This window comes from Mobula hypostoma, chromosome 7, assembly GCF_963921235.1.
Source record: "Mobula hypostoma chromosome 7, sMobHyp1.1, whole genome shotgun sequence".
In the NCBI taxonomy this organism is placed as follows: domain Eukaryota; kingdom Metazoa; phylum Chordata; class Chondrichthyes; order Myliobatiformes; family Myliobatidae; genus Mobula; species Mobula hypostoma.
The window spans coordinates 53,660,112-53,687,307 of record NC_086103.1 but is presented as its reverse complement, the minus strand read 5'-3'; the positions used below and the strand labels follow the sequence as shown (position 1 = coordinate 53,687,307).

The 27,196-nt window shown below is 40.7% G+C and overlaps 1 protein-coding gene across 6 annotated transcripts in view; it reads left to right on the top strand.

Annotated features, from left to right (window-relative positions):
- The window catches only part of unc5a (unc-5 netrin receptor A), a 613,315-nt gene that overhangs the window by 373,010 nt on the left and 213,109 nt on the right, over positions 1–27,196 (top strand). For 5 of the 6 annotated variants that reach the window (XM_063053439.1, XM_063053437.1, XM_063053434.1 and 2 more), the window contains one exon: positions 10,189–10,332. The exons of the other annotated variant lie outside the window; for it this stretch is intronic. In XM_063053439.1, coding sequence (XP_062909509.1) covers positions 10,189–10,332 — 144 coding nt within the window. The remainder of the gene's footprint in view (positions 1–10,188; positions 10,333–27,196) is intronic. 6 annotated transcript variants of the gene reach the window in all.

Below are 27,196 nucleotides of genomic sequence, written 5' to 3'. Positions count from 1 at the left end.
CAGAAAAGGTTCCCTTTATTCCCACTCTTTTCCTCCCGCCAATCAGACAACGCTCTATCCATGCTGATATCTTTCTTTCATGGGCTCTTAACTTGTTAAGCAACCTCAAGTGAAACTTTGTCAAAGGCTTTCTGAAAATTCAAGTACACAACATCTACTGATTCTCCTTTGCCTATCCTGCTTGTTATTTCCTTAAAGAATTCCAACAAATTTGTGAGGCAAGATTTTCCCTTAGGGAAGCCATGTTGACTTTGGCCTATTTTATCATGTGCCTCTAGTACCTTAAAAACACATCCTTAACAATTGGCTCCAGTATCTTTCCAACCACTGAGGTCTGACTAACTGACATGTGATTTCCTTTGCTCTGCCTTTCTCCCTTTTTGAAGAGTGGAGTGACATCTGCAATTTTGCAGTCCTGTGAAACCTTGCCAGAATCCATTGATTCTTGAAAGATCATTACCTATGCCTGCACAGTCCCTTCAGCCACCTCTTTCAGAACACTGGGTATAGATCATCTGTTCCAGTTTCCCAAGCACCTTCTCCTACTTCACTCGCTTCTGCCTGCTGATACACTAATGCTCCCAACATACAGCTAGTGTCTTCCACAGTGAAGAATGATGCAAATACTTATGCAGTTTGTCCCCCGTTTCCTAGTTTCCCATTGCTACTTCTCCAGCAGCATTTTCCAGTGTTCCAATATCTACTCTTGCCTCTCTTATACACTTTATAATATCTGAAGAAACTTTTGGTATCCTATTTAATGTTATTGGCTAGCTTACCTTTGTATTCCATCTTTTCCTTCTTTATGTCTTTTTAGCTGCCTTCTGTTGGTATTTCAAAGCTTACCAATCCTCTAATTTCGCACTAATTTTGCTCTATTATATGTTCTCTCTGTCTTTTATGTTGGCTTTGACTTCGATTGTCAACTAAAGTTGCATCATGCTGCCTTTAGAACATTTCTTCTTCTTTGGGATGTATCTATCCTGTGCCTTCTGAATTGCTCCCAGTAACTCCAGCCATTGCTACTCTGCCATAATCCCTACTAGTGTTCCCTTCCAATCAATTTTGGCCAGCTACTCTCTCTTGCTTCTATAATTGTCTTTATTCAATTCTAGTACTGGAGCATCTGACTTCAGCTTCCCCTCGAATTGTAGGTGAATTCTACCATATTGTGATCACTGCTCCTAAGCATTCATTTACCTTAAGCTCTCTAATCAATTCCAGTTCGTTGCACAACACTCAATCCAGAATAGCTGATCCCCTCTTAGGGTGAACCATGAACTGTTCTAAAAAGCCATTTCATAAGCATTCTACAAACTCACTCCCTGGGATCCATCACCAAATTAATTTTCCAATCTACCTTTATAGTTTCTTAGCTCAACCCACAATGATTCTACACCTTCTAATCCTATGTCACTTCTTTTTAATGATTTGATTTCATTTTTTTTTACCAACAGAGCCACACCATCCCTTCTGCCTACCTGCCTGTCCTTATGATACAATGTGTATCCTTGGACGTTAAACTCCCAGCTATAATCTTCTTTCAGCCATGATCCAGGGATGCCCACAATATCATACATGCCAATCTGTAACTGTGATGCAAGTTCATCTACCATATTTCATATAAAGCATGCCTTCAAATATAACACCTTGAAGGAATTGTCTGCCTCAAGGTCTTCTAAGAGGGGAGTGTTAGCTTCTTTGATTCAATTATTTTATCACTGAAGGGATCTTAACATCTGGATATTAAACCAGATCCCAAATAGAAGGAAATGTAAAAACATCATTTTACTCATGAATGGGACACGACAAAGACCAGGATGGGAATGTCCTGACTGAAAATGTTACTGATATTTCAAGTAATCCCATAGGAAGTGAGGTTTGAGAAGTGCCCAAAGCAGTGTTTTTGGCACATGCCTTTCATCTGACCTTATGCCTTTGGTGTGATGGTCACCCTTGAAAGTTATTGGAACTTCCTATGGTGTGAACAATGACACTCTTTTATGCAATGAATATTGATGTCAAAACATGATATAAATCAGGGGTCCCCAACCTTTTTTGCACCGTGGATTGGCCGGGGAGGGGGGGTGTTAATCATGACCGGAATATAGGTGCTGCCCCGGCACATGAATGTCGGGCCCAGATCAGAGACAACGCAATCGGCAATCGCCTCTGATCTGGGCTGACATTTACGTGCTGGGCGGCACCTAATTGATTAGCTTACTTATTTCGGCTTTTTTCTTAAAGATGTGATGGGTGCATTCCAGCTACCTCTGTACCACTGCATTCTTCGCGGCAATGTATCAGTCTGCGGCCTGGAGATTGGGGACCACTGAATTATAAGTCACTTATAAGTCAATAGCGACATAACATTTTAAGTAATGTTTGGATATTAAGCACACAGCGCATATTTTACTCATATGAACATATAAAATCATTGTAACACACCAATATCGCTGAATCAGTGGGAGCCCTGGGCTTGTTTTCCTGCAACAATACGGTCCTATCGAGGGGTGATGGGAGACAGCGATACTAGAAGGCCGTTCCTTATGTCCAGTCTATTCCGCAATTTAGTTTTCGTTGCATCCATTGCAGAAAACTCTGCTTCGCCGCGATATGATGTTGCAAATGGAAGCAACGTTTTCAGTGCTTTCGTGGCTATCTCAGGATATTCAGCCTTGATTTTGATCCAGAATGCCAGCAGAGATGTTATGTCAAACATACTTTTCAGCCCACCGTCATTTGCAAGCTCGAGGAGTTGATCTTTTTCCCACGCTGACATGGATGATTCACCAGGGACATTCACAAATGGGTCACGGACCCATTCCTTTGCACGTCTTGGGTCATTTGCATCTTGGGTCACTGATGACCTCACGTGCGTTCATATTCAACAGTGGGCGTGACAGGAAATGAGGAAAGGTGCAGCTGACCCATATCGTTTCATATTGCCAGATCATATCTTTTCCTCGCGGGCCGGTAGCGCATGCTTTGCGGCCCGGTACTGATCTGCGGCCCGGTGGTTGAGGACCACTGATATAAATGATCCAACTGTGCTTCTATGACATGATAAGCATCCTTCTCGAATCATGACCAAAGGAAATTTGAAACCTGCAAGTCATTCCAAATCTGGAGAAATGTCTGATGATGCAAGCTGTGGTGGGAAATTCTTTCAAACACTGACATTCTCCAATTCCAAACTGCAAGGGAAGAAAAGCCACACTTAACCTAATAATTACATTTCATGAAATGAAATCTTCCAGTTTTCATACTTGTTACTTTTCTTTGTAAGCACATGTAATGTCGCAATGTATTAATTGGAAAAAGTTGTGTCAAAACAATCACACTTTAAACTTCGCTTCAGGAATTTGTCATAATCTGCAGAATGGTGAGGTTTTGTAGGTATACGTGGAATTTTGTGGGCGTTGCACTAAGTGTGATTGATGCCTCTATGAATCTTTATTATGATGCTTTGGTTTTCATTGCACTGTTTTGAAAGTTTCTAATTAGTGATAAAGTGAGCATGTCATTCCAATACGTGAAGCAGAACTGTGTTTAGCTTACAAGATACATCAAAATGAATTTACTATAGATATTGAAAGGGTGAATTTGTGTAAATCGTTTAGAATGTTTTCACTTTTTAACCAATGGATCGGCATTCATATTCCTCCCTTTTAGCTGGATCAGTTTCCTTCTGTTGTGTAATCAATAAAATGAGACTCATGCACCCCGTGAATATATCACTTACATGCTCAAACTTCCTCCCGGGATTCTTGACATCCACATAAAATGAGTTATTGTGCAGTCTTTTCTTCATTGTTCGAGGAATTTTTACGAGGACGTTTCTGGGGATTGAAGACCTGAGTTATAGGGAAAGGTTGAATAGGATAGGACTTTATTCCTGGAGTGAAGAAGATTGACGGGAGCTTTGATAGAGGTGTCCAAAATTATGAGGGGTATAGTTAGGGTAAATGCAAGCAGGCTGGGCGAGACTAGAACTAGTGTTGATGGGTTAAGGATGAAAGAAGAATTGTTAAAGGGGAACATCAGGGTGGAACTTCCTCAGCTAGAGTGTGGTGAGTGTGGGGAACAAGCTCCCAGCAGAAGTGATGGGTGCGGTTATGATTTCAACATTTAAGAGAACTTTGGATGGCTGCATGGATGAGAGGGGTATGGAGAGCTATGTTCTGGGTGCAGGTCGATGGGACTAAGTAGAATAATAGTTCAGCACAGACTAGATAGGCTGAAAAGCCTGTTCTGTGCTGTGATGTTCAATAACTCTTTGACTTTGTTACTTCCCTAGATAACTGTAGTAGATGCTCTAGTGATTATATGTACAATCAATATTTTTTTCTAGGTTCTCTCAAGGCTGTGATAGCACAGTTTTTTAATGGTTTCTCTGCAGAGGCTGAACTCTATTGCAATGGGCGTTGCAGACATAGTGGTGCCATCCAACAGCTCTGGCAATTTTCCTGTGCTTCTGTACATCATGTTCTGCCAAGTCAAGTGTCAAGGCAGCACTTTCTGACTGCTTAAATTGCACTTTCCTTAGATTCTTATTTTGTAGTTCTGTTTCATTGAATGTAATTAGCTATTCACATCCAAAATACGTGAAGTTTAAAATGTTGTATGTTGTCTACTTCTGAAATAGCCCTGGAGATAATGAAGATGAAAATGACAATGAATGGCCGTCCCTGTACTACTTCAAACTATAATGGGCACTATATCCATAAGAAAGCATTGCTTCCAGGTTTCGTATGAAGAAAGCAGACTCTGAGGTGCTTTCGAAACATTCAGACTTATTGAATTAATGCATTGCAACATGACATCACATCATGACTTTGATTCGAAAACTTTCAAAAGTATCAGAAAGTTTTCAGGTGTGTGCTATACTCAAAAAGATGACTGGAGGAAAATATGTGGGGGACGTGAAAAGTAGGCTTTTTATACCAAGTGGTGGGTGCATGGAACACACTGCCAGTTTGGGTAATAGAGGCAGATAAATTAGGGACATTTAAGAGACTGTTAGATAGGCAGACGGATGATAGAAGAATGGAAGACTATGTAGGAGGAAAGGATTAGATTGATTTTAAAGTAGGTTAAAAAGTCAGCAAAACATTGTGCGCCAAAGGGTCTACACTACACTGTTACGCTGTACGTTCAAATTTTCTGTTTTTTTTTAATTAATAATTTAACAGAATGACTATTAGATATTGTGGAGTGAGGCTATGCTCTTTGACAGAGCCAACAGACGATTGTATTGTTTTAAAGATATTCTTTATACTATGGAGAATATTGACAGAGGAACTAAAACTCATAGAAGCAAAATCATTGTTCACACTGTTGCAATTTATAGTTGTGCAGCTATATTAATTATGATGCTTAAGTACATCTTAAGAAATAAAATTAATTTTCTTTAGCTTAATTGTGCACTGAAACATGCCATTTACTTTTAATTTTACTTATCTGTGAACATACAAAGTGCGAAAATTACATTTTTGTTAACATGACTTATTTATAGATCATGGAGTTGGGCATATTTTTTGATTTGTCCACTTAGCCAGATACATTTAATTGTTTTTCTGTCACTGGGCAATGTTCTACTATTTGGTTCTTCATCAACTGGTAATACAAAATTTAAATAAGCAAGCTGAAACAGATATTCTTACTGATATTGGAATTTACCATTGTTTCTTTCAAAATTTTTCATAAATATGCAATATCCAAAAACTATATTGCATCAACTTCTATTGGTCATGAAATCACTACTACTGAAAAAGATGAGTAGCTTTCAGGATGGAACATCACCAGTTGAATGATTCCCTACAGGTCTGTTATAATTTCATCTCTAAGTTTACCACCTTACTTTCATATCCCCCGGATAATAAATCAAAATGAACTACCCAGAGCTATCATAAAAGCATCATTTTTATAAAGAAGGTCCATCATAAAATTTTTGGAGAAAATCAGATTGAGTAATAAATGTGGTCTTCCCAATTTATTTGAAATCCGTGGGCAAAGTTTCTGGCATATAAAGCTGATGAGACCATAAAACATTGGAGCAGAATTAGGCCATTCGACCCATCGAGTCTGCTCCACTATTTGATCATGGCTGATCCATATCCGTCTCAACCCCATTCTCCTGCCTTGTCCCCATTACCACTCATGCTCTGACTTATCAAGAATCTATCAACCACTGCCTTTAAAACACTCAATAATCTGGCCTCTACAGCCACCTGTGGTAGTGAATTACACAGTCACCACCCTCCGGCTAAAGAAATGCCTCCTTACCTCCACTCTAAATGGACATCCCTCTATTCTGAGGATGTGCCCTCAGGTCCTAGACTCCCCCACTATAAGAAACATCTTCACCATATCAATTCTACCTTGGCTTTTGAACATTCTTCAAAATTCCAGCAAGTACAGGCCCAGAGCCATCAAGCACTCCTCATATGATAAGCCTTTCGATCCCTGAAATATTTTTATGAACCTCTTTTGAATCCTATCCAATGTCAGCACATTCTTTCTTAGATAAGGGGCTCAAAACTGCTCAAGATACTCGAAGTGAGGCCTTGCCAGTGCCTTATATGACTCAGCATTACATCCTTGATTTTATATTCTAGTCCTCTCGAAATGAATGAATGCTATCATTGCATTTGCCTTCTTCACCACTGACTCAAACTGCAAGTTAACCTTTAGGGAATCCTGAATTAAGATTCCCAAGTCCGTTTGCACTTTAGATTTTTGAATTTTCTCCCTATTTAGAAAATATTCTACGCTTTTATTCCTTTTATCAAAGTACACCGCTGTACACATCCTGATACTGTACTCCATCTGCCATTTCTTTGCCCATTCTCCTACTCTGTCCTTCTGCAGCCTTCCTACTTCCTCTGCACTACCTGCCCCTCCACCTATCTTCGTATTAGCCCAAAACATTGACATACAATGTAGAAAGAAGTGGTTGCAATACTGACCCCTGCAAAGCATCAGAAAAGGCTCCTTTTATTCCCTCTGTTTGTTTCCTGCTAATGAGAAAGTGCCTTAACCATGCCAGTATCTTTCTTGCAATACCATGGTTTCTTATATTGCAAAGCAGCCTCAGGTTTGGCAACTTGCTAAACACCTTTTGAAAATCCAAGTACACTACATCCACCGATTCTCCTTTGTCTATCCTGCTTGTTATTTCCTTAAGGGAAACCATGCTGACTTTGGCCATTTTATTGTGTGTCTCCAAGTACCCCGAAACCTCATCCTCAACAATCAACTCCAACATTTTCCCAACCACTGAGGTCAGGCTAACTGGCCTATAATTTCCTTTGTTCTGTCTCCCTCCCTTCATGAACAGTAGAATGACTTCTGCAATTTTCCAGTCTTTTGGAACCATGCCAGGATCTAGTAATTCTTGAAAAATCATTACTAATGCCTTCAAAATTGCTTTGGCTACCTTGCTCAGAACCCTCTGGTGTAGTGTATCTGATCCAGGTGACTTAACCACCTGCAGACCATTCAGCATGCCAAGCACCTTCCCTGTAGTAATGGAAACTTCACCCATTTCTGCCCCTGATACTCTCAAACTTCCAGCATATAGCTAGCATCTTCCACAATGAAGACTAATGCAAAATACTTATTCAGTTCATCCGTAATTTGCTTGTCCCACATTACTATCCCTCCAGTGTCATTTTCCAGCGGTCCAGTATGTACTCTTTCCTCTTTTTTACTCTTTTTATATCTGAAAAATCTATTGGTATCCCCTTTGATATTATTGGTTAGCTTACCTTCATATTGTGTTGGCGTGTAGCCAAGTGGTTAAGGTGTTAGTCTAGTGATCTGAAGGTTGCTAGTTCGAGTCTCAGCTGAGGCAGCTTGTTGTGTCCTTGAGCAAGGCACTTAACCACACATTGCTCTGCGATGACACCGGTGCCAAACTGTATCGGCCCTAGTGCCCTTCCCTTGGACAACATCGGTGGCGTAGAGAGGGGAGACTTGCAGCATGGGCAACTGCCGGTCTTCCATACAACCTTGCCCAGGCCTGTGCCCTGGAAATCTCACGAGACTAACAGATGCCTATATACCTTCATATTTCAACTTTTTGCTCCTTACAGCTTTTTTAGTTGCCTACTGTTGGTTTTTAACAGCTCCCAATTCTCTAACTTCCTTCTAATTTTTGCTCTATTATATGCCTTCTCATTTGCTTCTTTGTTGGCTTTGACTTCTCTTGACAACCACAATTGTGCCATCCTGACTTTAGATGATCTTTGGGATGTATCTGTCCTGCACCTTCTGACTTGCTCCCAGAAACTCTGTTGTTGGTGCTCTGCCATCATCCTTACCTGTGTCCCCTTCCTATCAGTTTTGGCCAGTTCTTCTCTCATGCCTTTGTAATTCCCTTTACTCCACTGCAACACTGATACATTTGACTTTAGCTTCTCCCTCAGGGTAAATTCTATCAAATTATGACCATTGTCTCCTAAGGGTTCCATTACCTTAAGCACCCTATTTAAATCCAGATTGTTAAACAACACCCAATCCAGAATAGCTGATCCCTTAATGGGCTCAACCACAAGTTGCTCTACAAGCCATCTCATAGGCATTCTACAAATTCTCTCTCTTGGGATCCAAAATCAGCACCAACTTGATTTTCCCAATCTATCTGCATTTTGAAATCTCCCATGACTATCATAACGTTGCTCTTTTTACATGACTTTTCTATCTCTCTTTCTTTTAAAATCTTTTTATTGAATTAGTACACAAAAGTTAAAACATATAGAAACTAATACACTGTTGCGATATAAATGTACAAGAGATATTAATACATAAAAAAATACAAACAATGCAAATTAGTTATAAAATGACTTTTCTATCGCTCATTATACTTCATAGTCCAAATGCTGGCTGCTGTTCAGAAGCCTGTATATAACACCCATTAGCGTCTTTTTAACCTTGTGGTTCTGTAACTCTACCCACAACGATTCTACATCTTCCGATCCTATGTCACCTCTGTCACTTGATTTCAACAGAGCCACAGCAACCCCTCTGCCTACCTGCCTCTCCCTTCAATACAATGTGTATACTTGGATGTTAAGCTCCCAACTATGATCTTTTTTCAGCCATGACCCAGTGATGTCCACAACATGATACCTACAAGTCCCTAACTGTGCTACAAGAACCTTATTGCATATACTACATGTATTTAAATGTAACACCTTGAGTCCTGTATTTGTCACCATTTTGATTTTGTCCTCCTTTTACACTGCAAGTCATTCCACTTACCGTAATTTTGCCCTATCATCTACTTATCTTTCCTCACAGTCTCACTACACACTGCCTCTGTTTGCACAGTATACCAAATGCCCCATCACTCAGTTTTGCATCCCTCTGCCAAATTAGTTTAAACCCTCCTGAACGGCTCTAGCAAACAAAGATATTGGTCCCCCTCGGGTTCAGGTATAACCCTTCCCTTTTGTACAGGTCGTGCCTTCCCCAGAAGAAGTTCCAATGATCCATAAATCTGAACCCCTGCTCCCTGCACCAGTTCCTCAGCCACGTATTCACCTGCCAAATCATTCTATTCTTATTGTCACTCGTGCGTAGCTCAGGCAGCAATCCAGAGATTACTACCTGGAGATTCTGCTTTTCAACTTTCTACCGAGCTTCCTAATTTCTCTCTTCAGGACCTCCTCACCTTGTCTACCCCTGTCATCAGTGCCAAAAGGGACCCAAGTATTCTAGCTGCTCACCCTCCCCCTTTATAATGCCTTTGATACTATCCAAGACATCCCTGACCCTGGCACCAGAGAGGCAACATATCATCCAGGTGTCTCTATCGTGTGCCCAGAATCTCATGTCTACTCCTCCAACTGTGAATCCCCTATCACGATTGCAGTCCTCTTCTTCCCGCCTTCCTTTCTGAGCCGCAGCATCATACTCAGTGCCAGGGACCCAATCGCTGCAGTTCCCCGCTGGTAGTTTGTTCCCCTCCCCCCCCCCACTTCCAAAATTGGTGTACTTAATATTGAGGGAAGCACCCCACAGGAGATGTAAACTTAATTCAAAAGTCTCTGCTTGAAGGGGAGTGTGATAATTGCAGCCAAAAATATGCTTAAACTGTTATTGTGGCTTGTGTGGTTCAAGGTAAGGAACATTGTGACTGATGCCTTCAAGCTTTGCTGATAAAATTGTTGTTACTTGCAGGACTTGTGGTACTACAGGTTAGAACTGATATTTCACGTCAGCAAGTAGAGAAGATGTTTGGTTTAGAAGAATATTGGTGCCAGTGTGTGGCATGGAGCACCTCAGGCACCACTAAAAGTCAAAAGGCTTTTGTCCGCATTGCATGTGAGTATCTAAACTTTCCCCCAGGTGTAACTTGCATGTCAATATTTGTTAAGATTGCTAAAATTTGTAACTGTTCTTTTGAAAAGTTATCTGCATGGTTCACTTGTTTGCCTTTTTGGCCATGATAGAAAAGTGTTGAATTAATTAACAAAAAACATCATCTCTGTGGTAATAATGTTTACATTACTAGTCAGCCAAACTTAATCTTGATGGGGAGAAGCAATTCTGAAGCAGCTAAGCACCAGAGTCTTAACTAATATTTAACACATTCTTTCTCGAAACATTATTGAAATGATTTGGTTTTGGAGTTGGACGTTAGCTACCATAGGTCTAGATAATTTTTTATAAATTCGTTTGTGAAGTACTTGAAATTTTCCGAGCATATAATAAAATGCTATTTAAGTGGAAATTGTATTTTGATTTTTTTTTAAGAAGCATTTTCAAAAGTGTGAAATAAATCAGTACAAATATTATGGGAGCTTTCATTTAAGGCCACTATTTCGGCCAAAGCAATGTGTGTGTCCTTGAGCAAGGCACTTAACCACACAATGCTCCAGTCTACCCAGCTGAGAATGGGTACCAGCAAAAAAAAAACTGACATCCTATCCGGGGGCGGGAGGGGCGGATTCTCGTACTCTCAGTCGCTTCATGTCACAGAAACTGGCATAAGCACCGGCCTGATGGGCCACAAGGCTCGTGACAGACTTTAATCTTAATAATAGTTCCTATGGCTATAAGTGAACTGAAGGATTGTACTTCTCTTCCAAATTTGTTCTGCTTGTTAACCCATCCTAGTTCATTCCTGTCTATGTGCAATTTCCTTTAGTATAAATCACTTTAGAGCAAAGCAAACAGCTTATCTCTACAGAATCTGCAGATTTACTTGCCACGAGTATTAGTTTTAGTTTGCTCAAAAGTAGATATGGCCATATCCATGAAGGATTAATTGAAGGATCGGTTTGCAGAGAACTCCCAAGCTCCTTGCTGAGAAGTCTTATTTTTCTGGTTGACAGGTTCTTCCATTGTGCCTAGAGTCCAACATTTTTTTAAACAACTAAGAGCAAGACAACTCCCTCTTTCAAATGTCTAGATTAAAATTGCAATGTTACAAATTTATTATTAAAGATACATCCCATACTCTTAACATTTTAGATCATAAAGTAAGATTTATATTATTTTCTAAACATGCTTCAAGCATACAGGGTATATATTGGCTAAATAGACTCAGTTATGTTCAGTATACAATATACTTTACCTTTATGCTTTGAATAAATTTAACACATGTAAGAAAACATTATTCGAGATCCTGCATGCAAAATAATATTTGGACACTTCTTTCTACAGCTTTATTTTTGTCATAAAATGTCCATCTTCATATTTCATCGAAAAATTGAATGCTAATCATATATTTTACGAATACAATCTATTTGGCCTGTTGATTTTATTTGTCAATTGAAGCTTTCTACTGTAATGCATAGGGCAATCCAGCACCTATACAGGCCCTTTTGTATTAATGGGACCATCCTCGTCGTTCTGTGTGGAAAATGTTGCTGTGGAGGTTTTCTACTCTTGTGGGATAATGTCTTTCCTGAGAAAGGTGGGGGGCGGATGGGTCACTCTGCTTGACAGGTGAGACCTATGGCTGTTAAAAAAATCTCAGGTGCTGGGGCCTGCTCCGTGGTTGTTGTAGGGTCGACTCTGAGACTGCAGGAGGTGGTTCTGCCAACTATGGCCACCTTTATTCTCTAACAATTAACTCTGCTCTCCTCAGCTGATCCATGTGTTGTTTCCTGATAACAACAAATGCAATTCCCACTGTGTAGGAGAGTAGTCCAGTTCTGTCCTTAACCTTTCCAAGAACCTATTTTTGATCATCACTGTAGTGCCTCACCAGGACTACTTGTCCATGAGTGAAATATAGAACTCCTTGTATGAGGAGCCCTCAGCTTGTCTCAGCTGTTTGTTGTGCATACTCCTTCTGAGATTAGGGCTGAGGAGATCCAAGTGTGAGCGGAAGAGACAACACAGCAACAGCATAGCTGACAAGTTGTTGATTGTGGAGTGTGCTGCATGGAGATATACAAAGAGAGAATTGGCAAGCTTCTGATTCAGTGTAGAGTGTTCTGCCGATATTGCACACAGTGCATTCTTTAGAGTGTGGACAAATCTTTCTGCCAAGCCACTTCTAATTGGGCGGTGCAGTGCAGGTGTAATTTGTCTTATTCTGTTCATTTCGAAGAATAACTGAAACTGTTTCACAACAGACTATGGTCCATTGTCACAGACTAAGTGCTCAGGAACACCAGTCCTAGAGAAGAGGCTTCTCAACACATCAACAGTGTGAGAGACTGTAGTGAAGGCTATTGTGAACACTTCTGGCCAGTGTGTAGCTGCATCCACTTCTGCCAAGGAATTTGTGCCCATGAATTGTCTGGCAAAATCCACATGAATCCTTTGCCAGGGCAATGCAGGCCATTCCCAGGGATGGAGAGGTGCTGTGCATGACATCTTCTGGATGTATTGCCATCCCAGAGTGCATGGCAAGGCTGCTTGATCTGCTGATCTATCTCAGGTCACCAGACAAAGCTTCAAGACAATGCCTTCATTTTGACTGTGCCTAGAGAACCAGCATATAGCTCCTCCAACACTTTAGCTCTCAGCTTGGAATGTACAACTCTCAATCACCACATAAGGAGTTCCGCAGTGAGGGCAAGTTTGTCCTGGAACTGGGAAAAATGGGGGAACTGGAATTTCTGCTTCATATTCCAAACATTTTGGGTTGCCGTGTAGACCTGAGACAGTGTGGGGACTACTCTGCTTTCCCTTTCAATCATCCCTGCTGTAATAGCAAGACTATTGATTTCCATTAGGAAGAAAATGTTCAGAGGAGTGTCCTCTTTTGCAAATTTTCTGGTACTTCCTTTTCCAATAATAAATGGGACAATCCATCAGCATTTGCATGATTAAATGTCCTTTTGAATCTGGACTTGTAATTGTGTCCTCTAAGAAACAGAACCTAGCTCGGAATTTGTGCTGCTGTTGTTGGTACAACACACTTCAATGGATTGAAAATGGACAAAAGTGGTTGATAATTAGTAATGAGGGTAAATTCTGTCCCACACAGGTACTAGTTAAAACATTTTACATGACAAACTAGACTCAAAGCCTCTCTGTCAACTTGTCTATATTTTTTTCTGCGGCGATAAGGGGACATGATGCAAATGCTATCACTTCCATCACTCACAACATATAACATGACTGAACCTGTATCACAGGCACCACAGGCATGCTTCTCTGGATAATGTGGATCATAATTTGTGAGTACAGTGATGTCACCATTCTTTTTGCTCTTTGAAAAACTGCTTTGTCCACTCCCGTTTCTTCCAGATCTGTAGGAATGAGTTCAAGGGGTGGAACATAATAGCCAGGTTTGACAGGAAATTGTTACAGTATTTGACAAATCCTAAAAGGGACCACAACTGTGATATGTCCTCTGGCCCTGGGGCATCCACCACTGCTTGAATTTTTCTCAGCACACTTGTGTAAACTTGTGCATCAATGGTGTGACCACAGCAAGTGATGCTTGGTTTAAAGAATTTGCACTCGTCATGTCATACTCCGAGCCCATAATCTTCTAAGATTTTTTTAAATAGATGTTCCTTGTAGTCCTTAATAAAGGCATCCCTTAGTCTGGCGAGACCATGGATCTGCACCTGGAAAGTCTTCACCTGGACAAGGTTGTATGGAAGACAGGCAGTTACAGGCCTGGGCAAGGTTGTATAGAAGACAGGCAGTTGCCCATGCTGCAAGTCTTCCCTCTCCATGACACTGATGTTGTCCAAGGGAAGGGCATTAGGACCCATATAGCTTGGCACCAGTGTCGTCGCAGAGCACTGTGTGATTAAGTGCCTTGCTCAAAGACACAACACATTGCCTCGGCTGGGGCTCGAACTCATGACTTTCAGATTGCTAGTTGAATGCCTTAACTACTTGGCCACGTGCCCACACAGATGTTCCTTGTAATCCTTATTGGTGACAACAATGTCATCTAGGTAACACTGACTGCCTGGGCAGCCTTACAGCATCTGGTCCATAGCTTTCTGCCAGAGTGCAGATGTAGATGCTACTCCAAAAGTAGGCCTATTTTAGCAATAAAGCCCTTTGTGAATGTTTATGTTGAGAAACCCTTGGACTCTTCCATCTCTGTCTGTAGGTGGTTTTGGTTGTCTGTCATGTCCAACAATGATAGGAAACCTGGATGGGAGCATTTTTAAGATAGAAAGGCTGTTGCACTTGGCAGTTTCACTCTCTTGACCTTAGAAGTCCAAATCTTTCTGTACGAACAAACATCACAAACTGGGATCTTCATGTGCCTAGTCCACCGGACCTTACTTTGCATACTGGGACAAGCATGATACTAACTCATTGGGTATGATGCCACTGGCTACCTATGTATAGGCAGGCCTCATCTAAGTACCCTTTGCTGAAGTGTTTCCCTCCAGAATGGTTTGCAAAGATACCTTCTATCCTGGGTTGAGGGTATTGATATACTTTCAATGGTCGTTCGCCCATCGTTGACATCGATGAGGACCTCGACACCATTATGATGGTGTCGAGACTAGTGCGTGATTTGGATTTAAGTGAGGGAGAGTTGCACAGCGTCAGCCTTACTCTCTCTTCCCAATTCCCATCTGGATCCAGTGGCAAGACAGAGTCTAGGCGGCTGGAGATGGGACTAGGCGCAACGGATGACCAGGACGTCTTCTGTGTCTTGTCCTGCTCTACACGTTCCACAATGCTTGCAGAGACCGCCTTCTTGACCGTTGGACCTTCCATAGGTCTCGTCAGCTCAATCCGCCGGAGTCTGTCTTCACATGCTGGTATAGACAACTCCCTATCACACCGAGGGTTTGAGACCCGTCGGCTACCCTCACCTGGTTTAGCCGGCTTGTCGAAGCCGTTGCCCGGGATGTGGCCACTGTCGCATGCAAACAGCTATGGGGAGCCACAGGTGAGAGCTGAGTGCCAGGTGGGGACCAAAGGTGGACTAACTGCCCTGAAAAGGACGCGACATGTTCCCCCACCAGAGGTGCTACCCCTCCCTGACACCCCATACACCCCAATACTTTCAATACTGGGTTGATGATGACCTTAAAGTCACCACAGATCCTGACAGATCCATCCTTCTTGGTTGCTATGAACACTGGTTTTGTCAATGGGCTCCACTCAACCTCAGAAAGAATTCCTTCAGCCTCCATGTGATCTAGTTCACTTGTTACTTTATTACGAATGATATAAGGAATCAAACAGGTTTGTAAAACTTGGGTGTGGTATTTTTATTTGACATGATTTTACCCTTGATATGTTTGAGTTTTGTAACGCCATCCTTGAACACTGCTGTGGCATTATCTACTGCCTTTCTTAATTCACTTTCAGTTGACTCTGTTGCAGGGGGTGTGGCATTCAAATGGAGGATGCATCTCTAATCAAGCTGTAGTTGTTGTATTTCACTGTTCAAACTCATTTTCTGGAATGACGGAAAACACCTGAGCCAGTGTACAATTCCAGTTTAATTAATTTGCTGTTCACTTCTGGTGCAAGCCTTATTGCTTGTCTAGAGAGATAGATAGATGCTTTATTGATCCCAAAGGAAATTGCAGTGTCATAGTAGCATTACAAGTGCACAGATATATAAATATTAGAGTAAAAGTAAGAAAGAATAAAGAATAAGTTACTTCAAACAGTCTATCAGGAGGGGGCCATAACTTCCCCAGCTATAGGTTGACTCATTATAGAGCCTAGTGGTCGAGGGTAAGAAAGACCTCATATAGCGCTCTTGGGAGCAGCACAGTTGTCTCCATCTATTCCTAAAAGTATTCTTCTATTCAGCCAAGGTGTCATGTAGAGCAGTGGTCCCCAACCTCCGGGCCGCAGACCGATACCGGGCCATGAAGCATGCAGGGGTGCAGCAGTAGCTGGAGCGCACCCAGCACATCTTTACGAAAAAAGCCTAAATAAACAAGTTAATTAATTAGGTGCAGCCGGGCACGTAAATGTCAGCCCAGATCAAAGGCAATTGTCAATTGCGTAGACCCTTAATTCCCCTACTATGCAAGAATCTATCCAACCTTGTCTTAAGTACATTAATGGAGATAGCCTCCACTGCTTCATTGGGCAGAGCATTCCATAGATTCACCACCCTCTGGGAAAAGCAGTTCCTCCTTGTCTCCATCCTAAATCTACTCCCCTGAATCTTGAGGGAATGTCCCCTAGTTCTAGTCTCGCCTATCAGTGGAAACAACTTTCCTGCCTGAATTTTATCTATCCCTTTCATAATTTTATATGTTTCTATAAGACCTCTCATTCTTTTGAATTCCAGCAAGTACAGTCCCAGGCAACTCTCTCCTCATAGTCTAACCCCCTCATCTCTGGAATCAACCTGGTGAACCTCTTCTGCATCGCCACCAAATCTAGTATATCCTTTCTTAAGTAAGGAGACCATAACTGCACACAGTACTCCAGGTGTGGCCTCACCAGTACCCTGTGCACTTGCAGCGTAACCCCCCTGTTCTTAAAATCAATCCCTCTAGCAATGAATGCCAACATCCCATTTGCCTTCTTGCTAGCTTGCTGCACCTGCAAACCAACCTTTTGTGATTCATGCACAAGCACTCCCAATTCCCTTTGCACAGCCACATGCTGCAATTGTTTACCATTTTAAAAATAATCTGCTTTTTCCTTCAAAAGTGGATGACCTCTCATTTACCAACATTGTATTCCATCTGCAAGACCCTTGCCCACTCACTTAACCTATTTATATCTCTCTGCAGACTCTCCGTATCTTCTGAACAATTTGCTTTTCCACACAATTTGGCATCATCAGCTAACTTAGATACGCTACATTTGGTCCCCTCTTCCAGATCATTAATGTATATCATGAACAGTTCCAGGCCCTGCACTGACCCCTGCGGCATATCACTCACCACTGATTGCCAACCAGAGTAACACTCATGTGTCCCAACTCTCTGCTTTCTATTAGTTAACCAATCTTCTATCCATGTTAATACATCACACCTCCCCCCGCAACCCTATGCATCTTTATCTTATGGAAAAGTTGTTTATGCTGCACCTTATCAAACGCCTTCTGCAAATCCAAACGTTCATCTGTTCCTCTCTATACACTGCGCTTGTTATATCTTCAAGCTATGTTGATTGCATTGTCCCAGCACACCACCACGTAGAAGGTTGTACTGGCGACAACAAACTGGTAGAACATGTGAAGGAGTGACTTGCATACTCTATAGGACCTCAATCTCCTCAGGAAGCAGAGGTGACTCTGGGCCTGCTTGTACTAAGCCTCTGTGTTGGTGCTCCACTTGTCTGTCATCCAGGTGCACCACCAATTACTTGTAGATTTTCACTGCATCCACAACAGCACCATCAATAGTAACAGGGAGCAATGCACGCTTAGTCTTTCTGAAGTCCATTACTATCTACTTGGTCTTACTAATGTTGAGCTACAGAGGATTCAGCAACTTCGATCATTGGACAAAGTTCTCCACCAGGGCCCTATATTCATCCTCCCATCCTCCCTTTATACACACAACTATTGCTGAGTCATCAGAGAATTTCTGCAGATGACCTAACTTAGTGCTTTATCTAAAGTTCGAGGTATACAGGGTAAACAGGAAGGGAGCCAATACAGGCCCCTGTGGTGCCCCCGTGCTACTTATCGCCATGTCTGACACACAGCTCTAAAGCCGCACAAACTGTGGTCTGTCGGTCAGGTCCGTTGTTAGTCTCCACATTGTAAATCTCAAGGCTACCCAGTCCTGAGTCACTCTCAATATTGTCATATTTTTTGTCATATTATGGTTTTATTTTATTTATTATTATTTTCTCTCTCTGCTAGCTTATGTATTGCATTGAACTGCTGCTGCTAAGTTAACAAATTCCACGTCACATGCCGATGATAATCAATCTGATTCTGATTCTGACAGCATGAAGATTAGAACTCTTTTTGAAACTGCAAATTGATTCTATCTTTTTCTCTTCCCCCCCCACAGCCCACTTATTTTGTCAGCCATGCATACTCTTTGTACGTGTCCTACTGTGTTGCAATTTCTGCTAGTTTCACCTTTAACCCTGCATTGGTCTGATGTATGTGAGCCCCTGTTGTAATTGTAACACATTTTTATCCAGGCTGGATTCTGTTTAGATGTTGTAGTTTTGTTCATACTCACTTGCATTCCTGACTACAACTCAATTGTGTCTCTGTCTGCTGTTTCCCTTGATACTGCAATTTCAACTGTTCTTTTAAATATGAGTTGTGCTTCAGTTAGGAGCTGTTTTTGAATGTTTTCCTGTACGATTCCAAAAACTAAGTGATTTTCTTGGTGCATCATTAATCCTATCACAGGACTGACAATGCTGAGACAATTTCTTCAGACAATAAAGGAAGAGAATGAAATGCAGAAATTGTATGTAATAAGATTGGAACAAGAAATGATTTAGACTTGGAAAAGACAGATGCTTAATGGGGAGTACATATGACAGACAAAAAAGTGGAATGCCAATAGTAATAATTAGATACTGAGAAAGAAGCTGAGGCAAATACAGGAGAGAAAAGCAATTTAAATCATTCATGAGATTTCAATGTTCTATTCGAGATTATAAAATTTGTATTGCAAATTGATGCATCTTCCCCCTTCATGATGACCTGCGCCACGAGAGAGTCATAGTATTTTCAGTTTGATAGTAACAACTTTAAATTTTAATTATAATACAGGGAATATCAGAATCATTAAAATGGTCAGTTGACAGGTACATCATACCTGAGATAAGTAATTTATATTGCAGTAATTTTGTAAATTTGTTAATTGAAATTATTTAATTTCACAGCACTAAGTAATTAAAACATTGTAATTTTCTAATTACAAGGAACTCAAATAATGTAGAATCAAGATCCCACATTAGGTTTGAAAATGTCATTACTGATCTTATTACCAATCATCCCAGTTCACACAAAATACTCCAATTCAACATGACTAGAATAAACGTCACACCATTGATTCTACTGCAGTCTATTTTTTCTCTCTCTTGGGACCCAAGTGTCGAAAGGAAAGGTCAGTATTTGAATGCACAGTCCTAATTGCCTTTGTGACAATGATTTCAATGCACTGCCTATTTGAAGTATTGCAGTCATGTTGGAGAAACGGCTCCCCATTGCTGTTGGGTAGTGTTTTCTAGGATGGTGACCCAATAATAATAACAAAATAGTCACATATTTCCAAGTCAGCGTAGTTTGTGTCTTGGAGAGTTGGTCATCATGCCATGAATCTGCTGCTCATCCTTTCATGTAGTTGAAGTTGTGGGTTAGGAAGGTTCTGCTAAAGACACCTTGGCAAGTTGCTGCCATGATGTACTAGTGGCAAAGAAAGTGAAGTAATTCTGCATTATTGTTTGGTTTTAATTGATGAACTTAAATAGTATAATTCCAAGGAAAATGTAAATCTATTTCTCGAAGTGCTTGAAGCCCAGACTTGCCTCTGTTTAAACTGCATCAGTTACATTGAACACTGTGGTTTTGCGGCTACATCAATTTTCCATTTGTACGTGCAAGAGTGTGCATGCCTTTGATTGTCTTTGTGCTAATATCTTTCCCCAGAGTCAGTGGACAGACTGTGCTGACAGCTTGTATGATACAACCAGGTTGTTGGCAGCCTGTCATTTGCATAGTGGGCTGAAGTAGCCTTGGTATCAGAGGGATGGCAGAAAGCCAATAGTTTTGGTGATCTTGGTTGTCTCTGACAGAAGCAATATTGCTATATTTATATTGAGTTTATTGTGAACAGAACAGCAACAGTGCTACGGAAATATATTCCTGTGTAGAATAAAACTCTGATAATACAGTACTCCCGGGGCTTCTGATGTGCCAGCTGGCAGACTTTCTGGGCTGTTAGACTTTATTCCGAACAATAGCCAAACACATATTTAATTCACTTAATTTTAAATGATACACCATAGACTAGTATGTTTCCATGTGAGCCCAGTAAGTTTAAAGGGAGTGAGGAAAATGGGGTTCCTTAAGTTTAAAAGGAAAATGGGTGGTGTGCCATAAGAAGGCTTAGAAAACAAGTTTCAGATGTATTTACAGGGAGTGCTGGAACTGAGGCTCTATTGAGAATTAAGGGGTTCAAGGAAATTTTGTGAGCAAGATTTCAACCCATGAGGAGTTCTGAACATTAGTGGATTGTTAGAAATTTAATGTAAATTGAATTTTGGAGTGTCTATTGCTGCCATTATTCCATTGAACGGGGGTTCCCAACCTTTCTAATGCCATAGATTTCTGCCATTAACCGAAGGGTCCATACAGCCCAAGTTGGGAACTCCAGCCATGGAATATTTTTTGAACATATCTCTTTCAAAATGGGAAATCATCCTATATAATGCATATAAAAGGATTTCTGCCTTGTTTTCCACTGTGACATCACTGTCAGTGAGACCTTCAACAACCCTTGTTCAGAAGAGAAACCACTTTACTATGTCCTTTGACTTCCATACATGCAGTTCTTTTCAGAAATACAAAATAGAATTCTGTCAATTAATTTGATGCTCAGCAAAATATCAAGAAGTGATATACTAATCGAAGAGTTGGGCCACATAACACTTGTAGTTACAGTGCTACACATAAGAAAATAGATACTTAATCTCCAGATTAAGGCATGGTTGAGATAATTTTCAGATAGCTTCAAGTTATGTTCCAATTCCATTTATGACCCCGCTACCTCTGACCCCAATTCATACCCTTTTGGCATGAACTGACTTCTCTTGTCACCAAATTTCAATTTGTAATCCATTTTGACCGTCAGGTCTCAATTCATAACTCCTCTTTACCCTTCGATCCTCATTCTTAACTCCTCTCCACCCCTGCAATCTGATTACAGGAGACCCAGCCACTGAACCTCTCTTTGTACTTTTGGCTCAGAACTTTTAAGCCATGAGTTAATGATCTAATTAGTCATTGTTACAGAATGCAATAACAAATTAATAGTTAGCACTGCAGAATTTCTAGGCCATTTATCATTACTGCCAATATTATGATCATATTATGCATTATACTAGGGCTCTCTAACTGTATTCTGTTGCAGAACTTCTCAAATATAAGGATCCATCAATATTACTCTTTTCCATCTGAGCCCATGTGAAGAGAAAGGTTTTCATTAAAGAGGCAAATTTTAGCAGTATCCTATTCAGCATTTAAACATCTCCTGAATCAGCAGGTAGTTTCTCACTTTCTATTAATCCACCTAAGGTGAAAGCAACCTGCAACGAACATTCCTCATTAACCAAGAATATTGTCCTCAACCTTGACAATTGATTATTTTTTTTGCTGTAGCTATAGAATCAAGCTGCTGGTGCAGGCTATTGCAAGTCGTGGCTCATTAAAGGTCATAATGTAAACATCTGTAATCCTCAGATAACATTCTTCAGCACATCAAAACCTAACATCATCAGCCCCATTCCCCAAGTCGAAGACAATGATTACTGCATGTTCAACAAATTTACAACACAAAGACACCTAATAAAAGTGGGAAGGAGGCCAATTTGGAATGACCTCGATTAAGACTTGGATACAATATGTATCAAAATGATACAACTACTTAAACGCATGTAGCCCCCTGGTAAGCCTCAGGCTCACTGAACTCGTTTTTGTCCAGAAGGAGCAGCCTTCGGCCCCACCAGACTGGGTAATCAAATTTGTGTGGATTCTGTGTGAGGTACCCCACCCCGCCAAATAACAGACAATACACCATAAGCGATTAAATGATTACACTTTATAGATCTTACTGGAACTATGTAATTAATAGAGATAAAATATAAAAGGAAAGTAAAAGGCACCAAACTTATCAAAGTTCAACCACTTTGTGCACACAGTTGGAGCTCAATTAACGGAGTCTCCTTTCCACCATTCCATCCCCTCCGACCTCCTCAACCCACCGCCTGGGACCAACCGCGGTGGTCGACCAGACGCTCCACACAAGTCTGTCTTCGTCTCCTCTCCTCACCGAAGACCCTGGGCCTCGGACTCCTGCTCGGGGTGCGTTCTACCCCCCAGCTTACAGCATCGCATCTCCTCTCCCTGTCCCCATCGCGCCTTTTCCCTCAAAGCCCACGAAAAACAATAGCTTACAGACACACAAGAAAGAATAACATCTATCCCAATTGGCTCATTCCATCTCTTATCAATAATATAACCCAAACAAGAAGCGAGCGAGAGAGAGAGAACTCCTTATATCACAGTTATTATTACAGAAAAACCATTTTAATTATAACGTAACAAAGAAGTCATTTTGTTAGCCTTCGCAGTAACATAAAAGAAGAAACCCCTTACACACATAAGGCCAAAAAGTCTGCAATATCGTAAAATAAACCATATATTCAAGAGAATTTTAACTCTTGCTTAATATTCATTTGAGAGTTTAATATTGAGCATTACATACCATTCTCTGAATGGTGCATGTGTCCTTTATTTATTTTTAGGTCATGAGAGTAATGCCCTTGCAAAGATGGTAGTTTCCTGTTCCAGGGGAAAGCTGAATTTGAAAGTACATCTAAACATTTCTAGGATTTAGATCCAGAATTGAAGATGCTGCATTCCCAAGTCAGGAGACTGTGTGGCTTGGTTAAAAAGTTGTAGATTGCATTCCAAACCACTTCTTGCTTTGCATGCATGTCACAGATTTGACTGGTGATGTTGGAGGTGAACAGTGCAGTCAGTGGATAGTTCACAGTGTAGCTATGAACAATTAGTTATTTATAAAAGGAATTAATATTTGTGGTGGTGTATGAGGTGGCAGTCATGTAATTAGCTTTCTTCTGGATGGTGTTACTGACATTTCTTTGGAGAGTGGCTGGGTCTGCCTGAGACAAGCAGAAGCTTTGTTAGAGTATGACTTGGATAGGATCCCAAGGTAATTTTCATAATCCACCAGTTGGAAAGGACAACATATCTCATAGAATCGGTGTAGCCTCCTGAGAAATCTCTATATTAGGAAATTTGTTGCCTCCATAAAATATTCTTTGCAGGTGTTAAAAAGGTTTAATTAGTAAGTTTGTGGATAAAGCAGAGTGAGAGGCTACAAAACCTTTTCATTTAGTTTATTAGATTAGGGCAGAGTACCAGCAGGGGGAATAATCCTGATCAGTCCAAGGTGATGTACTTTTGGAGGACTAATAAGGATAGTGTGAGGGTCTAAATATGCCTGCAGATGTCAGCACAGCTAGATAAGGAGGTGAAGTAGATATGAGAAATGCAATCAGTAGGCATCTTATTAGGTACATCTGTACACCTGCTTATTAATGCAAATATATAATCAGCCAATCACGTGGCAGCAACTCAATGCATAAGCACATAGAGACATTGTCAAGAGGTTCAGTTGTTGTTCAGACCATATATCAGAATGTGGAAGAAGTGTGATCTGAGTGTCTTTGACTGTGGAATGATTGATGGTGTCAGATGGGGTAATTTTTAAGTCTCAGAAATTGCTGATATCCTAAAATTTTCACACACAAGTCTTTACTGCAGGAGTTCCTAACCTGGTTCAGGGGTTCCTAACCTCAGTTGATGGTAGGGATTCATGGCATAAAAAAGGTTGTGAACTCCTGCTCTGGTATTTACAGAGAATGGTATGAAAAACAAAAACCATCGGGTAAGTGGCAGTTCTATGGGTGAAACCGGCTTGTGAATAAGAGAGGTTAGAGGAGAATGGTCAGACTTGTTCAAGCTGACTGGAAGGCAAATAACCAAATGATCCCATATTACAACAGTGATGTGCATAAGAGCATTTCTAGTCATAGTCATGGTCATAGTACACTTCAGTACATTTCTGAATGTACAACACAATAAACCTTGAAATGGCTGAGCTACAGCAGCAGGAGACCATGAACATATACTCAGTAGCCACTTTATTCGGGGCAGGAGATACCTAACAAAGTAACCACTGAGTGTATGTTCTCTCATCAAAGAGAATTTAAATTATATTTGTTAAAGGCTCTATTAATGAATTTAAAGAATTTGGTATATGAATTTATTAAAGAGTTTATTAATTGTATGGAATATAAGAGCTGGGAGGCTATGGTAAAATGTTGGTTAGGCCATTGCTGGTATAGTTTTGGTTGCAATTCTATACAAAGAACATGATTTTTCATTGGAATGGGTAGAAGATCCTGGAATGAAGCAACTTAGAACATAGAACAGTTTTACTTAGTTATGAAGAGAGTAAATAGATTGGATTTTTAAATTTCTTGGAGTGGAGAGTAAGGAGGAATATAGTTGAGGTATTGATAGTTATAAGGGCCACAATTCAAGTAGATATAAATAGAGCTATCTAAAACTAGAAAGCATTTCATAGTTTTAGTATAAGGTGTAAGATAGTGGTCGCCAACCGGTTGATCGTGATCAACCGGTCGATCTTTGAGACTTTCCCAGCAGATCCCGAAAAAAATGAAAAATAAATATCTAAGTACTGTTGTAAAGTGAGCATTATAAAAATAAGTAATACTAATTAGGATAATGGTAATATAGCAATACTCCCGCTACTGAAAGCTGTTTGTAAAGAGAGATTGTTTCCAGGTTGCAGGGTGTTATTTCCGGTCTTTTTGCCCGGTGCGCATGCGCATGACTAAACGATTTAGGAGGTCGATCTTGCCTTTCACTAAGGCTGAGGTAGGGGATCTTGGGCTTAAAAAGGTTGGCAACCACTAATGTAAGAGATCTACAGTAGATTTGAAAAAGAGTTTTTTTCACCTACAGAGTGGTTAAAATCTGAAACATACTGCCTGAATATTTAACAAGTATCTAGGTGAGTGTATGGACAAATTGAGTAACAAAATAAGCAGTTAAACGAAATACTAAACAAATTAGAACACTACCAATACAACTAGAGTACTATAAAATTGTGTACCTGTTCCCAATATTTATTGAAGGAGGAATTCACCCAGTGAAGCTGCCATGGCCCTTTGACTGACTGTTAATGAACAAAATCAATGTAAACACCTAGTGCAGATAATGGACTGGCTTCATACAATGCTTTCGAACATTGCATCCTCCAAATCTTCACTTTCATTGTAACATTTAAGATGTTCATCAATACCTTTAAATTCTAAATAACTCGTTCAAATAGTAAAATTATTTCATTTTACTACCGGCCCATATCTGATATCTCTGAACTTAACTGCTTGAAACTGCAGTTAGCAAAACAGTTCTGAATTGGATTACTACTTATTTCCCGTCAACTGTCAGAGACAGAAATCACTACATTTTGAACATAAACACACACAGCTGACACTATTTATTTAGAGAGGTACTGGTCCTTTGAGCCACGCCACCTGGCCGAATCACAGAACAACTTACAATGACAAATTAACCTACTAACCGGTACATCTATGGACTGTGGGAGGAAACCGGAGCACATGGAGGAAACCCATGCATTGATCGGGAGGACATATAAACTCCCTACAGTGGATACCGAAATTGAACTCTGACCTGTAATAGCATAGCGCCATGCTAACTGCTATGCTACCAGGGCGCCAATTTAAAAACTGCTTGTTGTAAGCAGTGTTGTGTCTAACTGCCACAAAAGTGCACACAACCGACGCTAGTTAGAAACTGTTCCATAAGAGTCCCCTCTCACAATTAAGCAGCAGAGTCTCCCAAATGTTTCTTAATGTTGTTATAACTGGGGGGTGGTAATGAGGCAAGCTCCATTAAATGTTCCCAATGTGTGTGCCTAAAACAACCTCTGACAACCAAGACCAGCTCCTGGCCTTCATGTGTGGCTTAGCTACTAAGCCTGGCGGAACCATTTCTACAGGCAAAGCAGGTTATTGGTGTCTTAAATCCAGTCACTTCAGGCAGATGGGGCTCATCGGCCGTGGTTGGCAGCTCAGCTAGGAGAAGGAAAACTCTGATCTCAAACCTCCATTGCCTTGTGGTTATTCCCACTCATGGGGAAGGCTTCGGGAGAAAACCTGGAGGAAAAGAATTTACAGCTAGAGTCCCTAAGGCAGCCCTACATTAACTTCAATGCTGACTGGCAATTCCTGCGACAGTTCTAGGATCAAACTATATCGATCGCTGCCCCTCCTTTGGATTCATCAGATGCATAGAGAGGGGGAGCTTGCTATCTGGGCAACAGCTTGCTCTCCATATTGTATTGCCCAGACTTATGTACCTAGACAGCCAGGAAACAATATCTATGGTCAACTCTGACCAGTGAAGGCCTCAACCAACTCAACCAAAGTGTCCTAAATAAATGAAGCGAATACCATCTATTTTCTTGATTAGTTTCTGTTCTTTAAGATGTGTCTGAAATAGTGGCTGTCCTGATAACTGATGGCCCAATTATCTGGAACTTGTTTTAGTAACACATCAGATGCTATGGACCGAGTGTCAATAAATGTGATTATAATAGGTGGATGATTAATGACTGGAATTAACTTGGTGGGCCAAAGGCTTGTTTTTGTGTTGAATGACTCTGCAAACCTATGATTCTATCACTAACAGCTGTATAGTCTTACTTGTGAATCACTTCATGGTCAATCAAAATTTTCCCACCATTGCAAAGTACTCCCAGTGTTCCAGACAATATTTCCAGGAACTCCATCCCCTCTGTATAACAAAGTATTTTGATGAGCATTCGGTCCATGACAACAGATGAGAAGAGTTCCTTTATCTCAACTGCCATTTTTATTGTGATAAGCACAATAATAGTCAGAGCACGACAGCTCAGTGAGAACTAATACAGTCACATACAGATGGGGCAGGTGATTATTACACCCCCCGGTTACAGTCAGGATGGTA